Below are 27713 nucleotides of genomic sequence, written 5' to 3' on the forward strand. Positions count from 1 at the left end.
GACATACAAAGAACTCACACAAGTAACAGAGGCCTGTTCTGAGCCAGTCAGGTGTATCTCGGCTTACCACTCCAGCACTCTGGGGACTGACGGACTAGTCCGTCAGACAGCTTCCAGCACGCCGCCCGCACCTCTTCTCTGCTCTCTCCTTCTGATCAAGCAGTTTAAGCCTTACACACATTGCAATGTGTCCAGAACGCACTCTGCTCAAGGACTGACACAAGTCATAAACCGTTCTTGGGAACCAGAGTGATTTCTAATTATCAATGTCATTTCCTCTCACAAGTGTTTTTTATGAGAGGATCTACATAGCCCTGGCTGTCCTGAAATTTGCTATGTAGACCAAGTTGATGTCAGTGACCCACAGAAGTAATTCCTGCCTTTGACTTGTAGTTGGTGTCAGCATAAGACAGCCAGCCTTCCTGAGCTGCCCTCTCTTCACGTTTAGAAGCTGGGTCAGGGGTCTCGGGAATGAGAACCAGGACTGCTTCCTCCTACCAGAGTGGCCATTAGCTTTGTCTAGACTTACTGTCTTGGAAGCACTTTACTTCCCAGGATGCTCCTGGGATGCCAAAGACTTCCTCTTAGCCCTGCTTGCAGTGGGTAATATGGAAGGCCCTCTCCCCTGGCTATTTCTTCCTACCAACTCTATGCTTGACACAGACAGACAAGACAACTCTTACCAGCTTTCAGGAAGGACCTTCATTCGGCTTTCTCTAGAGTAAAGGACAGGGGCTGGGTTTCCCATGAACAGGAGCTGCTCTGTCCTTGGGGTTTATCAGAGAGCAGTCCCTCCCTTCTTGTCCCTGGCAGAGGTGCCAAGCAGGCAATTACAAAATTCTTCACTGTAGTCTTAGCCTTGTCACACTGCACTTTGGTCTGAGTTTGGATCCTACTTCACGGAAGCCACACCAGGCCAGAACTCCCCTCATCTGGTCACCAGAGCGCTGAACATACAGCCGAGAAACAATCTAAGGCAGTGGCAGGAACAGGGTGATGTATGCACTTCTGTGAAGACTCAACCGCCTTGTCACTAGCTGAACACACTGGGGCAGACGGCAAATGTGAGGAGGGGGTCGGCGTGGAATCCAGTGAGTGTGGCTGTTGACTTGAACTACAATTACCTGCACAAGGGGGTGTCACTTCATATGTATTGTGATAATTCATTCATGTATGCTTCATGGGTATATGTACTTTTGTTTTCTGAGATAGGCACTCACTGTATAGTCAGGCCTGGAAATCCACTATATAAATCAAGTTGGTCTAAATCTCACAATCCTCCTGCCTCAGCATCCAGAGTACTGGGATGACAAGCATGCAGTACCACACCCAGCTACTACATTCTTTTCGCAGGTGTGTGAAGGGAACTTCATGCTCTGTGTGTACACACCATGCTGGGCAAGCACTGCACTATGGAGCTACAGACCATTCTCCATTCTCATGTGCTTTCATAATTCCAGGTAAGCGTTACTGTTGCTCTTTCACAGAACTGGAGTTTGGTTTCCAGCACCCACACGGCAGTTTATAATCATCCATAACTTCAGTTCCAGGGCATTCTGATGCTCGCTTCTGACCTCTGTGGGTACCAGGCAAGGACATGGTATATACGCCAAAGCACTCACATACATAACAGAAAAATTTTTTTATTTTTTGGTTTTTTTCTAGACAAGGTTTCTCTGTAGCTTTGGTGCCTGTCCTGGAACTAGCTCTTGTAGACTGGCCTTGAACTCACAGAGATCCACCCGCTTCTGCTTCCTGAGTGCTGGGATTAAAGGCAAAAAATTAATTTTTTAAAAAGGAGAGAGAGATGGATGTGGTGACACACACCTTTAGTCCCAGCACTCTGGAGACAGGTGCATCTCTAAGTTCAAGGTCAGCCTGGTCTACAGAGCGAATTCTAGGATTACACAGAGAAACCATCTTGAAAAATAACAAACTAAAACTCACACAGACACACTCACACACACACACACACACACACACACACACACACACACACAGAGAGAGAGAGAGAGAGAAAATTGAACCAGAACTTGTTTCAACTCCTGAGATGACATAGATTGTCATAAAAATCTGAGACCAGCCCTCCCTGCAGAGTGATCCTGTCTCAAAACCACAAACTAGAACCCCAAGACAACAAAAGAGCAGGGCTAGGATGTAGTTCAGTTGGTAACTTGACTAGGACACATGAAGTCCAACCAATCCCCCAGAGAGGATAAGCAGCAGTCAGGAATTAGAGGCAGAAGAACAGAAGTTCCCAGGTGTACATGGCTAGAAAGCAAATCCCAGGCCATCCTGGGCTTCCTGAGAATCTGTTTGAAATGAACACATAAAAACAAACTGGTATGACACCATAGTCCAGAAAGCCAGGTGGAAGGGAGCTTCAGCTTTGGTTTGTGGCTATCAAGCCTTGCTTGCTCTCAGAGTGCTCCTGCAAGATTCCCAAGCTATTAGCACCCCTCTGAGGCACAATCTCTTTAAGGCCGGGTATCAGGCAGGCAGGGTTTGTACAGCCCAGATAACCACTAAGAGGCAGCCTGGACTGGCAGGAGCTTGTTAAGTTTGCTGCTGCTGTCGTCATGGATAAACAGATATTAGCACGGAACTAGCGTGTGTGGGCAAAGTAATCCTGATGTGTCTGGGATAAAATTTTAAAACCTTGAGGTTCAGAGAAAATGGGAAGCCGACCAAGACCAATGAAAGGAGGGCAGACAGAAGCAGGTGGTCTGGACCAGGATGGACTGGAAGGTAGCTCCTCAGCTTTGCTACTTTTCCCAGGTGTGGAAGAGGACACCCGTCACCACTATTCCCTGTTAGTAGTGGGGGCTGGATTCCAAAGTTCTTCAGAAGGTAGTGCTATCCATTAGGTATGGAGGGGAATTCAGCCCACAAACGTCTCAAGGTTTAAGCTGAAATTTGATGTCCGGTTCTTCCTACGGGTGTGCTCTTAAAACTCTGAGGAGGCATCAGAACCAGAGTAGGTGTCTCACACCAGAGGACAGGGCCCTCCATGGGACTGATCAGACAGGATGAGGATAGAGTCAGAACCTGCGATTCAACCAGTTCCTGGGTGATGTTCATTTGTCCAGATTCCCGTTCCGGCAACCACAACAGATCATACTAGGCCTGTGTGCTGATGTCTGTCCAAGTCAAATGTGAATGCACCAAGAGCACCCTGCTGCAATTCACTAAAGGGAACAAAAACACTCTTCATCACCTCCAATTCTGGCCAGGCAGTGCCTTCCAGCACCTGTGGTAGGCTAGGTTTCTTCAGTGTTTTTCCTTCATTACTACCCCTGAGAAAAGGAAGTTAGTCTTTTCCCTTTGTATTCTGAATAAAGTGCCAGGCAGATGCTGCATATCTAACAGCCTGCCATGCATCAAGTCAATTCAACAAACTGTACCAAACACGTGGGGGTGGGATGTTGTACTGAGCATGCACAGTTTCTCATTGTCAGCGCCAAACAGTACAGTTTAACAACTACTTACACAGGTTTTATAAGACAGCTAGTAATGACAACATAGAGGAAGATGTGCACAGGTGACATGCAAACACCAGGCTACACAGGGACTTTAGCTCCTGCAGACGGGGGTCCTGGAAGCAACACCCGAGGCAACTGTACTTACTGACAACTTGGTTAGGAGTCACTCCACATCTCAGCTTTAGGTATACGCCAGGCCAGGCTGTGCTGGGTTCTTTGCCTTCCTATAAAGACTTAACTCCTTCCCATAGGAAAACTCTGGATACAACCTGACTTAACTCCTTCCCATAGGAAAACTCTGAATACAACCACTCTGCCCAGTTCTGACTGGCTTGACTAGGGTGACTGGTCCTATGCAGTCAGGAACCAGCTGACAGGATTCTAGGAGCAAGTTGTGGTTTTCCACTCCTCAAATGGTCTCAAGGCACCTGAATTAATATTCGTGTCATGGAGGCAGAAGGGCAGGAACTGCAGCATACAATAGCTCAATCTGGGCATTTCCCAGCTGCCTTCTTGGCTGCTACCACACAGTTCATTTTGCACTGTGGAAGCTTTTGCTAAAATTGCCTCAGGAAACTAGAGGGGTGAGCTTTGTAAGTACAAAGGAGGCTGAGTGAATCCCACAAACATTGTCCTTTCAAAAGCTCAAGGAATGGAATCCAGGGAAACAGATCAGCAAGGCCAAGCTACCAGAGCAAAGCGGGGGAGGGGGTGTGAGGGCAGTGAAGCCTGCCCAGGCAGGCAGCTGCAGCATGGGCGCTCAGAGCTCAGCCACCTCTGGCTGAGCTGGCAGGATTTTCAGCCACCCAGGAGCAAAGAGCCCACAGCCTTCCTGACAAAGACACCACTTGCATAACCACCACAGGCCACAGGCCTTTCCCCTTCCAGATGCAGCCCCAAGGGCTGTTAGCAACTTTCAGTGAGATTAGAGCAAAGGTGCCCAGACAGGGGCTGCTGCAAAGTGAAGGAGGGGACAGCAGAGGCGAAATCTTTGCTGAGAAGTACTTTCAATGTCTCACAGGCAGCTTACAGCCTCCTTTCTTCCCTGAACCACTCTTGTGCTTTTCCGTACTATGCCGTGCGTTTTAACAAGGAAGCTCCCGGCAGAGCATTCAGGCAGGCAACTGTCCGCTCTACCAAGGTTTAAAATCAAGCTGACCAGTGGAAGACATTTTTGTTGTTGTTGTTGTTACACACAGTATTTACCATTGGTTGTTTGGTGAAAAACATGTATGTAGAACACATGTTTTCTTTCAGATGGGCCTCATGCACCTTAAACTCTAAGCTACATAGGCAGGGGGACTTTGCCTCCACCTCTGCAGTGCTAAGACCACAGGCGTGCACCATACCTGGGGCCTAACACAGGGTACACAGACACTATCAACTAATCTACATTAAGTCCTACGAAGTAAGTTTTGCTTTGCTGAAGATTTAATTGACGTACATAACTGTTCTGCCTGTATGTGCGCTGTAGAGGTCACAACTGAGCTCTGGGAACTGGAATTCCAGGCAGCTGTGAGTTGCCATCTGGATGTGTTGGGAGAGAAGCAAGTACTTCTAACCCTGAGTCATTCCTCCAGGCCCCAGAGCTAAATTCTTAAACATCTGTGCTTTCTTTGGTGAGGAATTCTTGTACTATGAAGGTTTTCGGTGGAACATATGTAAGTCAGAAACCCAAGTTTCTGGTTTATTTTTAAGAAGTAGTAGAAGCAGCCGTCAGTATACAAAAGCAGCGATGCAGCTGGGCTGGGCTTCTGCTAAGTTAGTATAATGGGCTGGAAGCCAGCGTCTTGCTACCTCACTCTACAGCAACAGAAACATAACCAGAGAGAGCAATTGTGATCGGCATGCCAGACCTGGGTTTTCTAATGGTTTTCATCCTAAAGTTTGTCTCTGAAAGTACACAAACACGGAACCATCACACTAGAAAATGAGATGACATAGCATATCTTATAGAAGAAATGCCCTATCTCCTATAAACATTCTCAGAACTGTTTTGTTGTTTTTGGAAGAGGCCTTAGACTGTAGAGATAGCTCAGTAGATGAAAATCCTTGCCTTCGCTGGGTGGTGGTGGTGACACACGCCTTTAATCCCAGCACTGGGGAAGTAGAGGGAGAAGGATCTTTGAGTTCAAGGCTAGCCTAGTCTACAGAGCAAGTTCCAGGGCAGGCTCCAAAGCTACAGAGAAATCCTCTCTCAACTCCCTCTCCCCCTGAAAGAAAATGCTTGACCGGAAACCCACGTGAAGGTGAAGGAAGAGACTAAGAGACAAAGCCTGGCTGCAGAATTCTAGCTGGCCTCAAGTCTTCAGAGTCCAGGGATTGTGGGTGGGCACATGTATGGTTGAATTTTTAAAAAAAGATTTATTTATTATGTATACAACATTCTGCCTCTATATATGCCTGCATGCCAGAAGAGGGCACCAGATCTCATTATGGATGGCTGAGTCATCATGTGGTTGCTGGGAATTGAACTCAGGACCTCTGCAAGAGCAGCCAGTGCTCTTAACCTTTGAGCCATCTCTCCAGCCCATATGGCTGAATTTTTATGAAATGAGGATTACTTAGCAAGAATAAAAACAGGAGCTTTGGTCTAAGACTAAAGCTGATTCAAAGAACCTAGCTACTTCACCAAAATGCTTTCCAGGAACTAGAAATAAAAACAATTGGGCCAGGTAGTGGCAGCCAGGCGTCTTTAATCCCAACACTCAGGAGGCAGAGGCAGGGGGACTTCTGTGAGTTCAAGGACAGCCTGGTCTACAAGAGTGAGTTCCAGGACAGGCTCCAAAGCTAGAGAAACTGGTCTCAAACAAAACAAAACAAAAAAAGCAAAAAACCAAAACCAAACCAAACCAAACAAACAAAAAACCCCATAATACAAAATTGGGTTAGCATAAGCTTCCTTAGGCTTGTAGCTCCCTCCTCTGCATACTTCTAACTTGGATGACTGCAGGCTAGATATCTATGGCCCCCCACCATAAGGTGCCCACCAAAGGCTCTGCAAGGAGAGCGGCCAATGTCTCACCTTTGGGAAGAGGATAACAGCACAAGCCATGTACTGTAGCTGGGCTGAGGCCTAAGGTGAGAGCCACAGACTAGCTGTGAAGGGTTTTCTCCGGGCCATGCCTAAGACTGAGGCCAGTTTTATTACTGTCTAAGCACTTAGACTGCATCTAAGGTTGAACCATTGTGAAAACTCTTGGCATCTAATTGAGATTAAAGTGGATGCTTTCAGGTGGTAGCACTGTGACCTAGCTCAAAAATTGCTGGGAAAACAGGAGTCTGCACTAAGGATAAAAGTGACACATGAAAACACACCAGGCAGGGCTGGTGAGATGGCTCAGTGGTTAAGAGCACTGACTGCTCCTCCAGGGGACCCGGGTTCAATTCCCAGCACCCACATGGCAGCTTGCAGCTGTCTGTAGCTCCAATTCAAGAGAATCTGACATTATACCAATGCACATGAAATAAAGTTAAATAAAGTTGTTTTAAAAAAAAAAGAAAAAAAAACAAACCAGGCGCACACACATCAAAGCCTAATTTAACAACGTACTTTATACAAAATAACCAGTTCATATGGAAATAAATCTACAGATCTCCAAAGATCAAAAGCTTTTTAAAAAAGTTCTTTCAAAAAATTATCCAACACACAATATCAGACTAACTACTGAGGTAATTGTCACTCTCAATGAAACAGGAAACCAGCAGACCATGACAAAATATATACAATATAAAAATAAATACCATTCCCTTTCCGGTACTGACCAGGACAGTTCATAGGGCATTCACTTTCACAGCAGATGAATGTCTTATACTGTGTGCAGGCTGGAGGAGCATGGCTGGGGGCCCCCAGGAGCTGGCCACAAGTCAAGTGAGAAGTAGCCCCTGCTTAGAAAATGAAGGGACCAAGAGGTTGCAGAATGAGGTGGAGTGAGGCAGCATTTCAATAAATTACTCAATATAGCTGTCCCCACTGAACCCCAAGGGGAGAGTATGAGATGAGAGCAGCCAACTGAAGTCTAGACAGTAGAAGGCTCAATGTCCTACCTCACCCAAGTTATGTTTAACTAACAGGCAGAGAGGGATCAAGAGCAAAGCTGGTGTCAGTCTGAGTGTGGGACACAGCCTATCTTCTCATGAGGAAGGGTCTACCTCAGGTCCTGAGGCTACTGCCTTCTCACCACCAAGTCTCAACAGGTCCATCACATTTGTACTTCTTAGGGTGTGTGTGTGTGTGTGTGTGTGTGTGTGTGTGTGTGTGAGAGAGAGAGAGAGGGGGGGGGGTGGTCTCCGTAACTTTGGCTGGCCTGGAGCTAGACCAAGCAGGCCTTTCATTTTCTTTCTCCGCCTGCCACGCTCAACTCACATTTGTACTAAATCAGTGTTATAAATTCATGGGGGAAATGCCGCTGCATGGTTCACCCAAACGCCAAGTATCTTTGCCATAGTTGTTGACAAGAGCTACCCACACTCCAGAAACCCTCAGAACTGAACACTCACTGATACATAGAAGGAAACTTCACAAAAGGATTATATAGGTATATAGGGAATCTGGCCAAGAAGTAACGAATTCTAGAAGACCAAAAAAGGCTATCTGAAACACTGAGGATTTTGACACTTGTCTAAGATTTTGGATTAAGCCTTCCCATGGAATTTCAATGTGTGTGTGTGTGTGTGTGTGTGTGTGTGTGTGTGTGTTATCAGGGACTCAAGATAGGGCCTTGTGCATGCTGCACAAGAGCTCTAACATTGAGCTATACCCCAACCCACTTTTTCACTTCTGAGACAGCATCTTACTAAGTTGCCCGGGCAAGCTTGAACTTGTGATTCTCCTGCCCCAGCCTTTCAATAGTTGGGATAACAGATCCATGCCACCAGACCTGCATTAGGTTTGTTTTATTTTGTAGTTATGGGGATTGAACATATGGCCTTGCACATGCTAGGCAAGTGCTCTACCACAGACCTACATCCCCACTCCCCCAAATTAGGGCTTCAGAGCAGCATATCATTTATAAATTTGAACATTCATTAAAAGAAAAAGTTTGACCAAGTGCTATGGCTTGAAGTCTTATTGGTGGCAAACATGGTGAGAACTATATTGGGATTATCTGTATGTTTAAGGCTGCATTTAATATGCATACCTTTTGATGCCAGTAGACGTTAACACACACAACAACACAGCAAACAAATGCCATTGGACAATAACACCAACTGGGCAGTCAAGAGGAAGGCTAGAGAAATTGACATCTAAACTTGCAATCCTATTGAGCTGAGGGGTGGAGGCAACAGGTCTTAAAAGTTTTCCATAGACAGTTTCATATAAGCACCAGCATGAGGTTGTTTATCTTTTGAGAGCAGCCGGCCTGGGGCCTGGGCTCAGCGTGAACTCAAGTGCAGTTCACAGTCAGGTGTGCTACCAGTTGACCAAAAACCAATCTGGCTCAGAAGGCAGAGTGGTTGTCTCTTTAAGATGACATGGAAAGTTCCATGAATTAGAACCCTGCATATTTAGTCCTAGTCTCCACACTTTTTAGTCAACAGCTCCTGATATATATATATTTTTTTAAAGAAACAGGTTAACTTGTTGCCTGCAAGATGCAGGGCTCTCAGCAGCCACTCCAGCACCACCACGCCCTCCAGTCTGCTGCCATGCTCTCTGTCATGATAATGGACTGAATCTCTGAAGCTATTACCAGCATGAAGGCAGTTCAGTTTTCACTAGTGGTGCTTGCTATGTTTCTGTATGGGAGTGAAGATCCCTGGATTTCAATACCCCTCAAACCAAAAAGAGAACAACCTTTGGAAACCCGAGTATAAACAAACCTACATCTCAAAGAAAAGTCTCAATATTTGGTAAAAGTTTCTTACAGAAAATGGTTATGCATGTAGTGTTCCATGAAGTCACTTTAAGCCCCATCAACTAAAGATTTCCTACAGATCTTTGCCTTTCTTTGTGGCTTCCTGTGCCCATCATAAGAACTTCCTGATACAAAAATTGAAGAAGAGGTCCCAAGAATTTTTCAAGTCCTTGGGCATTCCTTTGTATGTCCACGAACTCCACGTATACAGTGGGAGACCCTCACACCTGCCTAACATCATGGCAACCTTGGTGTGGCTAACAGACTGCATCAAGTTTTTTTTTTTTTTTTTTTAAATATTTATTTATTATGTATACAATGTTCTGTCTACATGTATGCCTGCAGGTCAGAAGAGGGCACCAGACCTCATTACAGATGGTTGTGAGCCACCATGTGGTTGCTGTGAATTGAACTCAGAACCTTTGGAAGAGCAGGCAATGCTCTTAACCGCTGAGCCATCTCTCCAGCCCCCATCAAGTTGTTTCTGCAAGATTGGAGTAAGAAAGAGCTAAAGAACCAAATCATCTGACATCACTGAGGAAACTGAAAAACTTCCTTGCAAGTAGATGCTCAAATATAAAGCATACATGAACAGATAGATTGGAGCTTAATCCATCCAGTCTAAATCCGAAATTGACTGGTCCTGATAAAGAAACTGGTAGACTAGAACTAGAATGGGAAACAGTAAGACAGGAGAACGCTCAACTACAGAATATTGTTGATAACCAAAAGTACTCAGTTGTAGACACTGAGAGAATAAGACATGAAAAAAAATGAACTGTAGCAGACCACTAATAAATTAACTAAAGACCTAGAGGCTAAACAACGACAAATATGGATCGAGGAATAACAATATGCCAGAGGCAAAGAAACAGCTGAAGTACAGTTGGCAGAATACCACACAAGCTGGCTAGAAAATTAAAGCTTATTCCCAAAAAAGTTGAGGATTCCAAAGGCTATGACTTTGAAAATTAAATTCAGGGCCTGGAGAGATGGCTCAGAGGTTAAGAGCATTGCCTGCTCTTCCAAAGGTCCTGAGTTCAACTCCCAGCAACCACATGGTGGCTCACAACCATCTGTAATGCCCTCTTCTAGCCTGCAGGCATACACACAGATAGAATATTGTATACATAAGTATTAAAAAAAATTAAATTTAATCCTGAAGCTGGTGTCAAATGCCTTATCAAGTACAGGGATCAAGTGTAAGTACCTCTCCAAGAACACTTGAATGAAACCAAAGAAGAAATTAATAAAGCTCTAAATAAAAAGATTGGTCTGGAGGATGCTTTAGAACAACTGAACACCATAAAGACAGAGCAGAAGTGTGAGGATGCTGAAGAGGAGGGCGGTGAATGAGGGCCTCAGTGAAGCCATGGATGAGTTACGGGCTGTCCAGGTGGAATACCAACTAGTTGTACTAACCTCAACTGAAGAAAGAAGAAAAGTGAGAAATAACTTAGTGTCTTTTAGAGATGATGTACCTACACAGGTAGGTCTTTGAAAAACCAGATTGCTAAAACTAACAGAGAATATGAAAGAATGCATGTCTGAAAATCTGAAAATGTCTGATATTGGGAAATATCAGAGAAGATTGTAGAGAAGCACAAGAGTAACGCTGCTGATCTAGTTAAGGCTCCTGGTGAAGGAAGATAAAGTAATGGTGACTATCTTGTATCTTAAATAGATACAACATTAGCCCAAAACTATGGTAACTTGGTAGATTAACTTTTCAGGTGTAACAGACCAGTTATTATAGTACATCAGTAAAGACACAAACAAACAAATCCCACAGCAGGGCTGGGGTTGGGGGAGACATATATACCCATATACCTTCTAAAAGGCTACTTTTTCTGAATTTTTTATTTCTTTTAGGCCCTAAGGTTTCTAAGTTATGAATAAGTCCGATAAAGGTTTAAGTCTAATACTAGATCAAAGAATGCTTCCAATTATGCACAGCGATGTCCTCCTGGGGACTAAAGAGTCAGCATACTGACAAGGTCACAGTAACCAATGGATACAAGTCCTAGTCCAAGAGTGGACCTTTTAAGACACCCTTACATACTACTTTCTAATTATTAGATCTTGCATAATCGGCATTTCCTACTGAAGACTCTGAATGAGATTACTGGCATCTGCTGAGCTCTCGTCCGGCTCAAGGGGGTGAGGGCGATGGGCTCACAGAAGAGCAGCATTGTATTGTTCTGGCTGCTCCAAGGTACCTAGCATTTAAAGACCAATAAAAGTTGGGAACTTATAGGACTATCTCCTGTAAGGACTAGGAACTACCAAATTCCCACAAAGGACACAACAGGCTCTTCTCACAGTGTTAGAACTTAATAAATACAGTAGTTCCATCTTCTATTTAATTTCTTAATAAACCAAGGGATAAAGGAACTCACCAATTCCTCGCTCCCCAATATTGTTCACAGCAGTGGTTTAGAAACAGGAAGAGGAGGTGAGGATGCACTCAGCTTAGTGATCTCTAGTTTTAGCACCTTGAAAGAGGTCTGATGGTTGCAGCATTCCTAGTGAAGAAGTTTCAGGCCTCTGCTGTAGTGGCAGACACAAGCAGCAGTAGGACTAAGCTGGCTCATATTAGCTCAACAGCAGACCAGAGCCCCCCAACGAATCTGATTTCTTTACTCTTCTAATTCTAAACTCAAGCATGTAGGTGTTGGGCTTCTGAATCAGTTGACTGTAAAACATCAACTAAAACAAGCTTGTTGGAAAGAAAATTACATGTATGTATGTGCTGTACTTGGGAGACACTGTGTGGGTCAGCACCACCAGCAAGTTAGTAACCAGTAATGTCCATCAGCAGATGTTCAAGGGTCCAATTACCTCTATGAATTGGATGGTTCCAATTTCTCTCCCTTCCCTCCTCACATATTTGGCAGACTATTCTACATTTACTGGGAATGCTGGGACTTGAGAAAAACCTTCCATTGACCCCACCCACACCTAAACTTCTAAGAATCTGGGCTGATTAATATTTATAAAATATAGGGATCCCCATACCCCAAAGCATACTGTAAAATTATATTCTTTTAAAGAGACTTGCAACTCCAGGGCATTTCCCTTGATTTATTCTGTGTGGGGTATTCAAAATTTTAAACATAGGTCCTAACTTTGGTGATATCTCAACTAAAATAAAATACAGAAGGCTAAAGCAGGGAGAATCCAGTGTAATTCACTTCTAAATCCATAGTAACGTAATTTAATACTGTAAAATTGTTTCCTATCACAGACACAACAAATAATTTCCAAGAACTAACCCTTGACAGCTACTTTAAATCAACACGATCGAGTCATAGTACTATGATTCTCTTAAAATGAATAAAAACTATACATACTGAAATAGTCCTAAATTCAAATTTAAATCTATAGGATATACTTTCCTTATTCAAACCTGTGCAATATCTTTATTGAGACTAACATATATAACAAACCTGAGTAGTCACTTTCACAAAACACAATTTGTGCTAGAAAGCGTGTGATGCCTTCTAGACCACTGGCCTAAGAGGCCCATGAAGAAGCCACTTTATCTTCTAATAACTGGAGAGCCCAAGTTCCTGCTTTACAACTATCTGGTGGGGTTGGTGGGAAAAATCAGGAAGAGACATGCTTTCCCAGATCCAGAACTTGGGCCAGAGGGAGAGCAGTCTGTCCTCTGGCTGAAACACCCAGCAGGCCACAAGACAGCACCTGCCAACCACAGAGGAAAGAATGCTGAGGAGGACAAATGCAGTAAGTAGTCTCTGAGGCTGGCTGGAAACAAGCTAGTGACATACACAAAGCTGACACCTTTCAGATCTTTTCCAAGTTCCACAAGCATACAGTGCGACCTGACTATACATAGACAGACTACTCCAGTACTGTGTGCTACAGCTGGGGAAGGACTCCCAGCTCTTCCATGTGCCCACCTGACTGTCCCACTCTATATACAATACATTCACCCAAAAAAAAAAAAAAAAAGAGGCAACAAGAAAATTCTGTAAACTGGCCCCAGCTCAAAAACATTAATACTACAAGTAGTCCCTTCCCCAAATATATACCTGAGATTAGCTGCTCATGAACATTTAAAAGCACCACTGCATCCTTACGTGTACCCTCCACCCAAGTTTAAAGTGATTTTCCCTGAACAAGAGTCTTGAGATTTGGAGACGCCACAAGAACTCCAGGTACACTGCTCCTGCTAAGTACGTCAGCTACGCAGGTGATCCCAGCCAAGGGCTGTGTCAGTCATTACAAAGTATGTATCTAAAGCCCGGGAGTTCAAGCTCTGAGGATGGTATGCTTCACAGAAGAGGTGGAGGAGGACGGCAGAACAGAGGCGTACAACAATCATTCCTCCAAATCCTCCAAGACCTGTATGTCCATTGTGCAGCTGTCCATTTCCTTGGGGATTATTTCCTCCTTGGACTAGCTCTGAAAAGTAATAAAAAATATTAAATTACATCAACATCAACTGGCTAACAAGAACTAAGTAGGTAGGAAAAAAACCACACAGGCTTGATTATACTGCTAGTTACCAACAAGCTATCCTGAGTCCTGGATCTCCTATTTGGACCCGGGCCCTGGTGCTTAGTAGTTGGTGGGGGGAAACAAAAAAGAAATTAAAAAAAAAAAAAAATACTCAGTGTAGTTGTGCATTTGTAAACCTCTAGCACTTGGAAGATGAAGGCAAGAGGACCAGAAGTTTAAGGTCACATAAGTGAATTTGCCCCCAAAACAAAAACTACCAACCAAAATTCACCCCCCAACAAGTATAACTCAGGAAAAATTAAGAGTTCTGAGCTAGGATTCATGAACCCCTGAGACAGAATCTCCAGCATCATAGAAACCCACGAACAACATAAAACTATTTAGCTCCTACTAAAAATAAACAACAGCTCCTATTCTCAGAATAACAAGGGCAGGCACAGGTTGAATGCCCAGACTTTTCTTTGACTAAGACAGGGATTCCTTGGGCCTGGAGTGATAGTTCAGTGGTTGCTCTTCAGAGGACCAGCATCACCCACATGGCAGCTCACAACTGTCTATCACTCCCTCTTATAGCCAGGCTGGCCTCAAAGTCATGAGAACTGCCTGCTTCTGTCTCCTAAGTACTGGGGTTAAAGGCATGCACCACCTCACACCCCTGAAATAAAAAACTTTTTAAGCCTAGATATAACAATTAAAAAAAAAGAGTCACATTCTGTGGCATTTTGGGCTTCAAGTTTTAGATTAAATCAACCAGTAAGGTCTATGCAAATATCCCAACATCTAGAAATCTGAATTCTGAAGCACCTTGGGGCCCAATCTGCATTATTCTTTATGCCTGCAGAGCAAGGAAATGCTCTAGTTTTTAGTAACTCTTACCTGATCCAGAGGAAGTGTTGGAGGCTTATGTGGTGGCAACTGTTCCGGTGACGCTGCAGGTGCCGGGGTCTTTGGGAATAAGGACTGTGACTGGACTGGATGCATGTGCATTCTACAGTCAGAAGAAAGGAACAGCTAAGCGTTAGTGAGGACCAACTAGAAGAACAGGTACTTGAGTTACAAAGGCAGTACTGTAATCAACTAGCTGGTAAATTCTGAATCATCAATACCAGAACAAAATGGAACAAGCTTCCTTGGGTGATGTTTGTACTAATGCCAAGTATACCACAGCATAAACACAGGGGTCAATGAACCAAACCCAACATTAGGTCTGGAGAACTGACCTGAACTCTGAGAAAGAAGACAAAAACAGTAAAAATTTGTATAGAGATTAAACATACAAAATAAGCAAATAAATAAATACTGAGCCTAGACTAGATCCTGGAGCAGAAAAAAATCAAAAGAGAAAAAGCAAATCTCTAAAAGATATTTCAAGGACACAGAGGTAGTTTAAGGATATGTAAGTGACCACCTTGTTTCTCCTTTGGTGTGGGACTTCCACTTTGAGACTGTGCTGCAGGGCAGTGTCCTGAAGCTCAGAATCATAAGGTACTTAATGGCTGCTATGTAAGCTCCAGCGGTTTAAAGAAAAAGCAAAGGCAGTTGTGACCCAGCCACAGAAGGTGTGACTGCCTCGCTGAATAAGGTACCGAGCCAAGTGGCTAGCATAGACAAGAATAATGGGCTAATATAAATCATAAGAGTTAATAAGAAGCTTGAGCTAATGGGCCAGTTTATAACTAATGTTAAAGACTCATGTGATCAAAAAAAGAGAGATATACAGTAAAGAGAGATTCAAAGACAAACCTCTAAATGGTTTACAGTATGTTAAAAATATATGCAGGCTTGGGAGAGAAAAAGGTTAACGTCCTAAAAAGAAAGAAAGAGAGTAGCTGGGTGTGGTGTATACACCTTTATTCCTAACACCTGGGAGACAGAGGCAGGCAGACCCCTGTGAATTCAAGTTGTGATAGTACACATCTTCCCAACACTTGGGAGGCAGAGGCGGCAGATCTCTGTAAATTCAAGGACAACCTGGTTTACAGAGCGAATTCCAGGATAGGCAAACATACACAGAGAAACTCTATCTCAGAAAGTCAAAAATTAAAAATCAAAGAAATAAAGGTTAAAATAAAGCCATGTAAAGATAAAAAAAATACACAGAGAGCCTGGATATTGTATGTTATGTTCTCTTTGAATTGTTTGAAAGCTGAGGAAGGAGCAATAGCTGCTAAAAGATATATGCTTATAAATGCTGCTGAATTAATCCAAGATAGGTTATTTTGAAAATACCTTGACTTCAAATTTAAAGATGTTTTGCTTTTGTTTTCACAGAAAATGAGAGGCTATGGATTATTCTGAGTTAAGAAAAATCAGGTATGATCAAGGAAGACCACCTGAGAAATCTCCGGTAGGAACAAATTGCCCAGATGTCTGAGTTCTACATCCAGAACAGATTCAAGATGCTGCCTGAGATGATCAAGCCTCACAGGATACTCCAGTCATAATTCTAAATTTTCTTTAGGTCCCCATAAGATTATTAGCACCCCCAACCCGCAGGAAGTAGCCTGAAAAACTATGCCCTTCTTTCTCCCATGGTCCCACATTCCCAAAAAATGGACTATGGGTATTTTCCTTTGTTTAGAATGTTGGTTACAGTTGTTATGGCTAATGGTCAGGAGAAAAGCTAAACAAAGGATATTATATTCAGGAAAAAAAAGGAAAAAGAAAAAGGCAAAGAAAACAACAGTTATACAATAAGACCCTGACTCATAAAGCAAAAACAAGCTGCGGTGGTGGTACACACCTATTATTCCCAGCATTTGGGAGACAGAGGCAATCAGACCTCTGTGAATTCAGAGGCCACTAGGGTCTACATTGAGAATTCCAGACTGAGAGCTACACAGAGGGATACTGTCTGAAAAAAACAAAATCCCCCCAAAATAAAAACAAACAAAACAACTACACCATCTCCCCCAAATTAAAACAGCAGGGAAAATGTAAAACATGAGAGTGTGTGACTGGCACACACTTAGGCACTAGGGAGGCTGAGGCAAGAAGACTGAGTTTCAGGCCAGATCGGGATACCAAGCAAAATTCTGTTTCAAACAAGCAGACAAAAACAATCACAAAAGTAAAAGCAAGGAGAGCTTTTGATGGGATGGCAGGGGCAGGGTCACAACCAGCTTTTAAATTAAATGGCATAATGATTAGGCTTTATAATATTTTTTAAAAATTTATTTATTATGTATACAAGCGTTCTGCCTGCATGCCAGAAGGCACCAAATCTTATTACAGATGGTTGTGAGTCATCATATGGTTGCTGGGAATTGAATTCAGGACTTCTGGAAAAGCAGCTAGTGTTCTTAACTGCTGAGCCATCTCTCCAGCTTGGCTTTATAATCTTTTAAGTAACTTTACTAGACTATCCTTCTCTCTCTCACATCTCGCTGACATTAATCATGACTTGTTCCACCTTAAACAAAACTAAACAAACCCAACCACAGGGGAGGAATTAGGTAAGAAGAAAGAAGGAAACCTGTAGCGACATATATTTAGGCTTCCTAAGGAAGACTCTTTTTACCCTGGTCAGTGCCAAGTTAACTAAACAGCAATGTTGACCAGACAGCCCATAGCTTTCCTGATAGGCCAGGCACAGTGCTGCACACCTGTAAATCCAGTTCTTAGGAGGCTGAGGCAGGACAGTTCCTGACAGTTTGAGGCTAGCATGGGCTACACTGTGATCATTCGCTTCAAAAACAAACCCCCAATCTATTTTTTAAAATAATGCACAATCTAATCATTTAAATACTAATTCACAGATCATGTAAATCCTCGAGTTAGCTATCTACCACCAGTGCAAATGCTGATTCATTTTTACCAAGAGAAGAAAACGGAAAAGACAAAACTATGATCTAATCTCTATTAAGTCATAATTCACATCCTTTCTTGATCTTGGACAATTGTCTTTATTCCTAAAGCCACTGTTATTTTTTTCAGAGAAATTTAATGCACTCTTACCCCGATGGTCTGTGCATTTCTTGGAAAGGGCCTCTTATTCCGCTTCCAGTGCCAGTCGGCTCCATCACTGTAGACTGAAAGTGACCTAAGCCCTCTTCCTGGCAACGATAGAGGGGACCCTCTGGAGAGAGGCCATTGGGTTGGGTGGCCACCGGATGGGGAGGTGGATGGGCAGCCACAGGGGATGGGTATGCCCTGGGCTGGAAATGACTGGCAGGACGCTGAGGAGTGTACGGAGACCCTGTCTGTAGCATCACACTGTGGGGTGGGAAAGCAGGTGAACCAAAAGTCATTCCTGAATTCAGAGGTGGAGTTCCATAAAGATACTCATTGGTAGACAGTGAGCTCTGCCGCTTAGTAGCTGCATTATGGTTGTCCAGATCTAGAAATTCTTTGGGACTCTCTGGTCTCTCCACAGATTCATCGAGCTTTTCTTCCTCTGGACCAGGATTCTGTCCATCAGACAGGACTTTAGCAGCCACTGCATCCATTTGAGTTGTAGAAGTTAAGGCAGCATTTAGTGTCTCACAACTTTGCAAAGTAGACAAGGCATTCTTATCCGAGAAGAGGGGGCGTGGAGGGTGACTCCCTTGGGGTCCACTTGGGCTTCTCTGGGAAGGGAGAGATCTCTGCCAATCAGGAAAGCCCTGTGGACATGTGTAGTAAGGAGTCCGCTGATAAGGGTGGTAGGAGGGCTGAGAAGACTGCTGGTAGGCATACCTCATTCCCTGCTGGGGGCGGTATTGGGGAAAGAGTCCAGGATGGGGACTATTAGGCTGGAAGCCCCTGGGAGAGAAGGGCTGAGGATGTGATCCTGGGGACTTTCCTCCCATCACAGAGCCCAAACCTTGCAGACCTGGATTCATATGGTAATGTGCAGCGGAATTAGAGTATTCTAGGCCAGGCATGTACAAGGGAGAAAACTGATTTACACTGCCTGTCATCAAATTGGGGTCTGTACAAGGAGGTGTAGTTGCATTCTGTCCTGTACATGGCATGGTTTCCTGCAGTGTTTTACCCCTGGGGCAGAGTGGTTTTTCTGAACTACTGCCACCAAGGCCCTTCCCCTCTGACCTACAAGAAGATGCTTCATCAACAACCCCATTTTCGGGTAGAGTTCCTCTGTCTGCCACGATGGAGAGGTCTCTCAAACAACCTTGCACGGTTGGGCTGGTGTAGCTATTATCCAAAGGCCAAGTGTTCTTGCTCTTTGATGCTTTATAGTTGTCTGCAGTTTCTGAAGCATCACTTTTGAGTTCTGAGCCCTCTGTTTCCCTTTCTTGTGGTGAGCTTTGCCTGGTACAATTGGCTTGCAGGGGAGGTGTCTGGTGAGGTAGCTGTTTGAGGTATACACCCTCCGAAGCACAAGCATTTGCTGTTTTCTCTTCAGGCCCAGGCAAAGGTTCTGCTAGGGAAGGAAAAGAACCAAACAGTAAATCAGCAGTTGGACTAGCAACATCAAAGGATGGAGTAATGGAGAGAACACAGTGAATGCTCAGATGAACAGGGTCAAGGCTGAGATGATATTTGACAATGTAAACCTCAGCGAGATACTGCGATACAGCAAGTCTTTGAAAGGTTTCACAATACTGGGAGGGGGAGCCTGCAGATTCTCTTTTGTAGGCAGAACACAGCACAACTATGTTACCCAAAATGCACACGTCTTGGCCTCTCCTGTATTGGCAACACTCAAGACTAGAAAGATGCCATGAGATTTAAATCTGAATTAAAGATCTAGTATTTCACATGGAACTTTCATCACCTACCATGAAAGTTCAAGTAATTACATCACTTGCCAAATACTGCACAAAAATCACATACACTATATACTGGACATACCAGTAAGCAAGAAAAGATTCTTCCTCTCTTTCAGTTTTATCTTTATGGTCTTTAGACAGTATTGAGAAACTGTTTCATCCTTTACTAGACTTCACAGTTCTTCAATGTTATGTATTAGAGACATGGCAATAATTAGACATGGAAAACATTACACAGTGACTTTCAAGATCACCATGTTTGAAAGGCACTGTAAGGGGGCAACAATTAACATACTGCTGAGGCTGAAAAAATGGCTCAGGGGTAAGGGGGCTTACTGCTTTTGCAGAGGATCTGGATTCAGTTCCTAGCACCCAGATGCCAATCTGTGAACTTCTGCGCCAAGTAATCTAATGCCCTCTTTTGGCCCCTACAGATACATGGGACACATATAATGACAAAGGCATAAACTACACATAGAACATGACAACGCTCTACCTGTATAGGGTCAAATTAAGCTCTAACATCTTCTCACTGGCTAACAACAAATCACTGTGCCTTGGATTTCAACTGTAAACTAAGATACTGGGCAGAGGCTTAGGGACAACAGCCATGCAGGGCTGCCACTCTGCCAAATTTTCTCAATTATTCATGAAAAGTGTAACTTTTTCATCTATCTATCCATCTATCTATCTATCCATCCATCCATCTATCTTTCTTCCTTTGTTATTAAAGACAGAGTTACTCTGTATTGGCAAACACTAGCTGTCCTGGAACTCACTTTGTAGACCAGGCTGGCCTTAAACTCAGATCTACCTGCCTCTGCCTCCTGAGTACTGGGATTAAAGGTGTGCACCCCCACTGCCTGGCTCTTCTCTAAGAAAGCTTTTCTTAACATCCCTCCTCTTGATATGTGGGGTTCCTTACTCTTTCTCTAAAGCTTCTGTGCCCGCTGTATTGCTGCTTGTTGCCGTGGGTCTGATTTCCACACCAGCTCAAATAACATGGACTTTTTCTTTTCAATTTTTCTCCTTTGGGCAGCATCTGAAGCATAAAGCTAGGCTGCCCTGTGGTTTTTCTTTAAATAATAAAATTATCCTTGAACTCAAAAAAAAAAAAAAAAAAAAAAGAGAGAGAGAGAGAGAGACATAGATACACACATACCGAGACTGGGCATGGTGGTACAGGCCTATGATCCCAGCACTTGAGAAACAGAGTATGAGAGGACCTTGAGTTTAAGTATAGCAAGAGACCAGACTAGGACAATCAAGATGGCCCATCCAGTATGGGCACATGCTGCCAAGCCTGAGAACCTGAGTGCAGTACCTGGACTCACAGCAGGAGAAAACTAACTCCCTACAAGTTACCCCCACACACCCAACCAAAAACAAACAAAACAAACGCAAGGATACTGGTAATAGCTCATGCAAAGGCATGTTCTAATTAAATGAGCTTACATAAAAAAGGTCTAAAAAGAGGCTGGGCATGGTGGTGTAAACCTTTGATCACAGCACTAGAAGGCAGAGGGAATCTCTGTGAGCTTGAAATTGGCCTACAAACCCACTAAGTTCCAAGACAGACAGAGATCTGTCTCCAAAAAAAAAAAAAAAAAAAGTTCCTAAAAGAACTTTCTTGGCTGTATAATCATTAATTATGCTCTTGATACCTCTAGAGCTAAAGGACTTCAATTATCTCAGACGAGTAGTTTATGGGAGAGGTTTGGTACTACTTCATGTTATCTTCATATTCTCTATAAAAAAAATGAACTGATTCATGAATTGACACACACAAAGGTCAGGGAGAGAGGGGAAAAAACGCACTGTAAATTACCTCGGTCATTCTCAGTCTCTTGTGTTTCACTGATATCCTGTGTACTTCCAGGATTGTCTAAAGTAGGCTTGGGGGCTGACATGCATACTGATGCTGAATGAGTTACCTGTGGAAAGGGACCAGGTAACTGAGGAGGAGTGGGCTGGCGGGGGTGGTAAGGCACACCCGGGGGACAGACTCGGGAGGAGAGCTGTTGCATGGCGATCATTTCAGGGCTGTCCATCATGGATTCCCCTCCTTGCACCCCCCGGAGGGCCTGAGAGGGTCCCCCGAACAGAGGACTTGGTGCTGGAGCTGGAGGTGGCTGCAACCGATGTCCAGCAGACTTACAGGGTGGTTGCATATACCCCGAGGAAGGAACTCCATGAGGTAGAAAGCTCGACTGTTTAGTCCACTGGTTTGGTGGGATAGGTGGTCTCATCACTCGGGCATCCATCACATGACCAAGGGTATGAGGGTGGTGAGAGGGTCCTGGCCCCAGGTGAGGCTTCTCATCTGGCCCCAAACGTCCTGAGTTTGTAACACCATGGTTCCCATTCCAAACAGCAGGGTGTACTCGATTCAGGTACTTATATGAATGATAAATGTGACCGGGAGGAATTTCTGAGCTTTCAGGGAATTCTGGGGGTCGGGCTGGCGTTCCACCATGCCTAGAAGGAATAAATCCTGCCTGGAATGGAGCTGGTGGATATATGTTTCCATCTTGACTGGGACAATTCATCTGCCCAAGCTGCAAGGAGGGGGGATGTGATCCCATATTGGAAAGGTGAGGTAGGCCCCCACACATCTTCTCTTTAGAAGCACTGAGTAGGGTTCCTCGGTGGTTACTTATTCCAATGGGAGGCTGGCAACAGAAAAGGTAAAAAACAGCATTAATCAGTAAAAGAACAAGACAGAAAAATGCTTCACCTACTGCAACAGATTTTTCAGTAGAGAAGAGGCTGAATTACATAACGAGAGAAGAGACTATCTCTCAATCATGCCTGCAAATCCTTCCCAGCTGTCTTATTTGAAGACTGCTTACCTGTATAGCAAAGGGTGGGTGCTGCAAGGGATCTCCTGGGGGTACTTCTGGGACTCGAGAGGAGCCATATAAGTTGGTGGGATCTGATCCTTGAAGAGAGCCAAATGTTCCTGGTGCTGCTGTCTGCTGGAGGCAGTAAAGCAGAAGAGGCAGATGAGAAAAGAAAGTTATCAAGGAGAACAAAGGATTCCCTAAGAATTGATACTGATGTAACCCTGTTGCTAGGAATAGTGCCAATCTTAAAGTACCTTCTCTTGCCAGGAAAAAAAAAGAAGAAAAAAATCACCTTCCCTACCACAAATAGAACCATTTTCAACATTTTAGATCCAACTACATCCCATAATAATACTCACTCACTCACTCCTCACTCACTCACTCACTCACACATTTTAGAGATAGGGTTTCCTGAAGCAAGACTGGTCTCAAACTTGCTGTGTAGCAGAGGACAACTTTGAACTTCTGGTACTGCTGTCTCCATCCATCTCTTAAGTGCTAGAAAGACGCTTAACCTAGTAGGACAGACTTTTCAGTAGAGAAGAAGTTGAGTTAAATGTAACATGGGAAAAGCCTTAGCTTGGTGCACATATTACAGGTTCACATCATCATATCCATTATTATGTTGTGCTGGGGATCAATCACAAGACTTCATGCATGCCAGGCAAGCATTCTACCAACTAGGCTGCAGCCTCTGTTCCTCATAAAGAAATTGAAATGTTTCAGACTCAAACTCAGTCTTGCAGAGCAGCCAGCAATACAGGTAAGAATCAGGTGTTTCTGATACCAAGTTTTGTCCCACTTGGAGAATACATGATTCAAAGGACTAAGAGAAAAGAGGGTCTAAATGACCAAAGGGGATATATGAGAAAAAGTCTTACTTGTGGTGTAAAGACAGGAAGGTCAGCCTCAGTGTCCATTACAATATCAAGACTCTGTCTCCAAGACCAAAATAAACCATCTATGGCAACGGTTATCAACCTGTGTTGTGACCCCAGGGGTGTCAAATGACCACCCCTTTCAGAAGGGTCACATATCAGATATCCTGCACATCAGATGGCTACATCATGACTCATAACAATAGAAAAATTAGTTATATGGTAATAATGAAAATGATTTTATGGTTTGGGGTCACAACATGATGAACTGTATTAAATGGCTGCAGCATTAAGAAGGTTGAGAATCACTGGTTTATAATTATCTGAAGACCATACAAGTTACTAGCCCTTCGATTTCTATAAAGTGACTGGCTTGGAGACAATACTATGGAAGGTAAGTTTTTTCTTACCATCTGGTTTAAAGGGGGTGCCTGGCTAGGCACCCTGCCACAGTGTGGGGAGCGGGAAATGCCTTGGCCATTTGATGTGCCCACCTCTGGAGGGAGCTGTACAGAGCTGCTGCTCTGACCATCCCCCGAGGAGGCTGCTCGGCGTGCAGGGGGCAATGATTTTCCTCCATTCTCCACCGGTGGCTGTTTCCTGCTGGGCCCTTCTGAGTCTCTAGAGCGGGTCCAAACATGGCTTCCACTACTTCGACCAGCTCGACTCCTCCTTTTTTCCCGTTTTTCATCCTCTCTGACCCAAAATTCCTCATCTGTGTCTCCATCTTCACCAGGGAAATGCTTTGTCATGGCACGATGGAAACATCGCTCCAAATTATCAGACATCTTGGTATACTCTAGAAGGCAGACACAAGGACTGATCTCCAGGTACATATTTTACTAGATATAAAAGATAATTATTGACAATAATAAGGAAAGCTGCTGTGCTAAAGTCTGATTTTATTTTACCTCTGGAGAATATTATACCGTAAACTATGGACACAAAGATGAGTATTTAGTTTCTGTTTAAGTATTCTGCTCAAGACTGAAAATCTGTAACATAAAGGTGACTCTAGAACATTACTTCAAACAAGCAAAAATTTAATTCTTTTAGGCCAAGTTACTAAAATTACTAAATATTATAACTGAATTTTGTTTTTTTTTTTTTAGGCTACAGTATTTGGCTTGAAAGATGAACAGTTCCAAATTTTAGGATCATTACAAAGTTATGATGCCATTTTTCAAAATGATTTAAGAGAAGGAGCCCAGGGATGCAGCTTAGTGGTAGACTGCTTACTGAGCATTCAGGAAGCATTAGATTCCATCTCCTCTACAAATCAAATAGCATGAGTTCAATCTTGTCTGTAGCTAAGAGACCAGACATCTGCTAGGCTCTGTTTATCCAGAAGGCTGGACCAGATTCCCTGGTTTACAAAACATTCTGTTAGTAGTCTGAAGGCAAAATATGAAACTAGCAGGGTAGCACACCTGAGATTCTAATACTCGGCCATCAAAAGTTCAAGGTATAGATGGAAAGGTGGCTCAGAGAGGTTAAAAACATTTGTTGATCTTAAAATGGACCTGGGTTTGGCTCCCAGCACCCATATGGTGGATCACAGTCACTCATAACTTTAGTTCTAGAGGATCCAACACCCTATTCTGACCTCTGTGGGAACCAGGCTACGCATATGGTGTACATTAAAACACTCATGTTCATTTAAAGTCCAAGGTAAGCTTGGGCTACCGACTCTCTCAAAACAGAAACAAAAGTGAAGTCTGAAGGGCAAGATGTGCATGTCCAGAGAGCATTTCATTCCCACTGTAACAGTATAGAAGACACCCAGCAAAAAGGCTGTCGCAACCTACCACTACTGTCCCCATTGTATTTTCGACAATTCCTGAACATGGTCTTCATGTCATTTACAAATTCCTCCTTGGTACAATATAAACCTGCATTTAATTTCTTCTCCATGCTTGAAATATCCATGGGGACCTAAAATAAGACATAATACTTCAATGAAAACACGTTATAAGCCGGGCGGTGGTGGCGCACGCCTTTAATCCCAGCACTCGGGAGGCAGAGTCAGGCGGATCTCTTGAGTTCGAGGCCATCCTGGTCTACAAGAGCTAGTTCCAGGACAGGCTCTAGAAACTACAGGGAAACCCTGTCTCGAAAAACAAACAAACAAACAAGCAAAAAAAAAAAAAAAAAAAAAAAAAACAACGTTATAAAAGGAGAGCGGCGCACGCCTTTATCCCAGCACTTGGGAGGCAGAGGAATAGGATCTCAGCCTGGTCTACAAACTGAGTTTCGGGATAGTCAGGACTGTAACAGAGAAACCTGGTCTAAAAAAAAAAAAAAAACCAAAAAACAAAGAAACAAACAATCAAACAAACAAAAAACATGCTCTAAAGGACACAGTGGCTTTAATCCAGCACTGAAAGTCAGAAGTGACACAAGTTTTAAGATAGTCTGTGCCACATACTGAGTTCTAGGCCAGCCTTGGTAACAGAGTAAAGCCTTGTCTTAAAACAAAAACCAAGAAGTTACACAACACCCCCAATCAGTTTCTAGGAGGAAAAGGAATCCTAGCATTTTAACTTCTCAAAAACTTGGTATAACTGAGAGTATTCACACGTATGTTTAATCCCACCACCTAGGAGGCAGAGGGAGACAAACCTTTCAGAGTTTGAAGCTAGCCTGGTCTACATAGTGAATTTCAAACCAGCCAAGACATGGTACTATCTTAAAATGAAACTAAACCAAATCCAACAAAAAGTTGTATATGTGTGTCCCAAATTTAAGGAGGACATAAAAGCAAGAGAGAAAAAAAAATTTAAAAACCCCCAATAATGTTTTAGTTTGGATATGAATTGGCCTCAGAGATCCTTGAGTTTAAATCTTCCAAGCTATGCTTGGTTTTCTAGGCTGTGGAACCTTTAGGAGTTGGGCCTAGTTAGTGGGACTGGGGCACTGTGGGCTGGTTCTTACGAATTATACCTTGCACCAGTTCAGGCCCTAAGTTCATGAACAAACTTGTAGCACCATGGACAGAGCTGCCTGCTACCATGGACTCTACCCTTTGAACTGTGAGCCAAAAGAGGTACTTGGTCACTATGATAGAAAATGATTAATATAAAACCCAAGCAAGATACACATGCTTAAGTACAATTTAAAAGATACCTTAATAATCTGGTAATAGTTTGGGGCATAAGATTCATCTACAGGTTCCAAGAAGGGCCAGGAATCCTTGTGAGCCTTTACCACATCTAGAACTGAAAGTGAAAGAGAATATAACTGACATTTTCCCATGAAAAGATGTTCATCAGAAATGCAAAAGCCTAGAATAGTAACTAACCTTTATACATGGCAGTGAAATCGTCGTCCAGCTCAAAGCTGTGAACCACAAACAAGACATTAGTAAACTCTGGACACCAAACAGATTGAGAAGAGTGTTATTTACTCCCCTTAGGTAGCCCAACACTGATACCACTCACTGGAAAAAAACATGAGGATGGCAATGGTGATCGTAGCAAAAAGAGGACTATTAGATTCTTCATCTATAAAATGAAGAACTGGCCTAAATTATCCATAACTTTGTTATGACTTTTTAACCAGAATTTTTATATTTATTTTTATAAAGACAGGTTATTGTTATATAGTACGGACTGACTCAAATTTCAGATTCTGCAACGGTCTCTACAGAAATGCATTACCACACCTGGTGAGAAGTAACTATTTTCTTTTTCTTGAGATAGGGCATAGTGGGACAGATAGGGTCTGTCTAGACCAGGCAGGCCGGGAACTCAAGAGATCTACCAAATAGTGAGATTAAAAGCATGGGCCACCATACCCAGCTGATGGGTTTTCCTTTCTGAACCTTGCATTCCCCCTGCCATTGTTTTATTCTGGCCCATGTTCACCCTAGAAACTGCTGAGTATTGTATGTAACACAATATCTGGCAAAAAGTAAACAGTAAAATGCTCACTGAATATGGTGGTGCACTTTTGCAATCCAGGCATTGAGAAAGCTGAGGCAGCAGGATGGCAAGTTCTAGTCTTGAAACGTGTTTGAGCTGCAGCTTAGTGCTACAACACTTCCCTAGCCTGAAGTCTGGGGGTTAAGTTTCCAGCACTGTGAAACACAGACATGAAAGATGTTCTACATACTTCTAAAAAGCAATTCCCCATTAATAATACATTCTGGTGTTATTGAAAAGTTGGGGTAATAAGAGCTTTGTTAAAATGATTAGGGAAGAGATTTACTAAAGGGTGTGTGTATGGAGGGGGGGAGACACAGACAGAGACAGCATAAGTTCACTATTCTCTTCCTCCCTCCCCCTGTCTCTCTCTGTCATAGCCCTAGCTGTCCTCTGAAACTCACTTTGTAGACCTGCATGCCTTTGCCTCCGGAGTGCTGGGACAGATGTATGTGCCACCACACCCAGAACTATGCTTTCTTAACAGTAAAATGGTGAAGGCCACCGCCCCCTACATAGGCCTGTTA

General features: G+C 43.4%; 1 protein-coding gene across 5 annotated transcripts in view; it reads right to left on the reverse strand.

The window, feature by feature from the left end:
• Positions 1–13309: 13309 nt before the first annotated feature.
• The window catches only part of LOC119807744 (cat eye syndrome critical region protein 2 homolog), a 103496-nt gene continuing 89092 nt past the window's right edge, over positions 13310–27713 (reverse strand). For 2 of the 5 annotated variants that reach the window (XM_038319849.1, XM_038319853.1), the window contains 9 exons: positions 26565–26602; positions 26390–26481; positions 25072–25198; positions 23674–24062; positions 22392–22517; positions 21368–22211; positions 17783–19190; positions 14702–14813; positions 13310–13768 (listed from right to left, as the gene is read on the reverse strand). In XM_038319849.1, the coding sequence (XP_038175777.1) occupies positions 13763–13768; positions 14702–14813; positions 17783–19190; positions 21368–22211; positions 22392–22517; positions 23674–24062; positions 25072–25198; positions 26390–26481; positions 26565–26602 (3142 nt within the window). In that variant the 3' untranslated portion in view covers positions 13310–13762. The remainder of the gene's footprint in view (positions 13769–14701; positions 14814–17782; positions 19191–21367; positions 22212–22391; positions 22518–23673; positions 24063–25071; positions 25199–26389; positions 26482–26564; positions 26603–27713) is intronic. The other 3 variants (XM_038319852.1, XM_038319851.1, XM_038319850.1) reach the window with 3 other exon arrangements.

The sequence above is a fragment of the Arvicola amphibius genome, chromosome 2 (genome assembly GCF_903992535.2).
Source record: "Arvicola amphibius chromosome 2, mArvAmp1.2, whole genome shotgun sequence".
In the NCBI taxonomy this organism is placed as follows: domain Eukaryota; kingdom Metazoa; phylum Chordata; class Mammalia; order Rodentia; family Cricetidae; genus Arvicola; species Arvicola amphibius.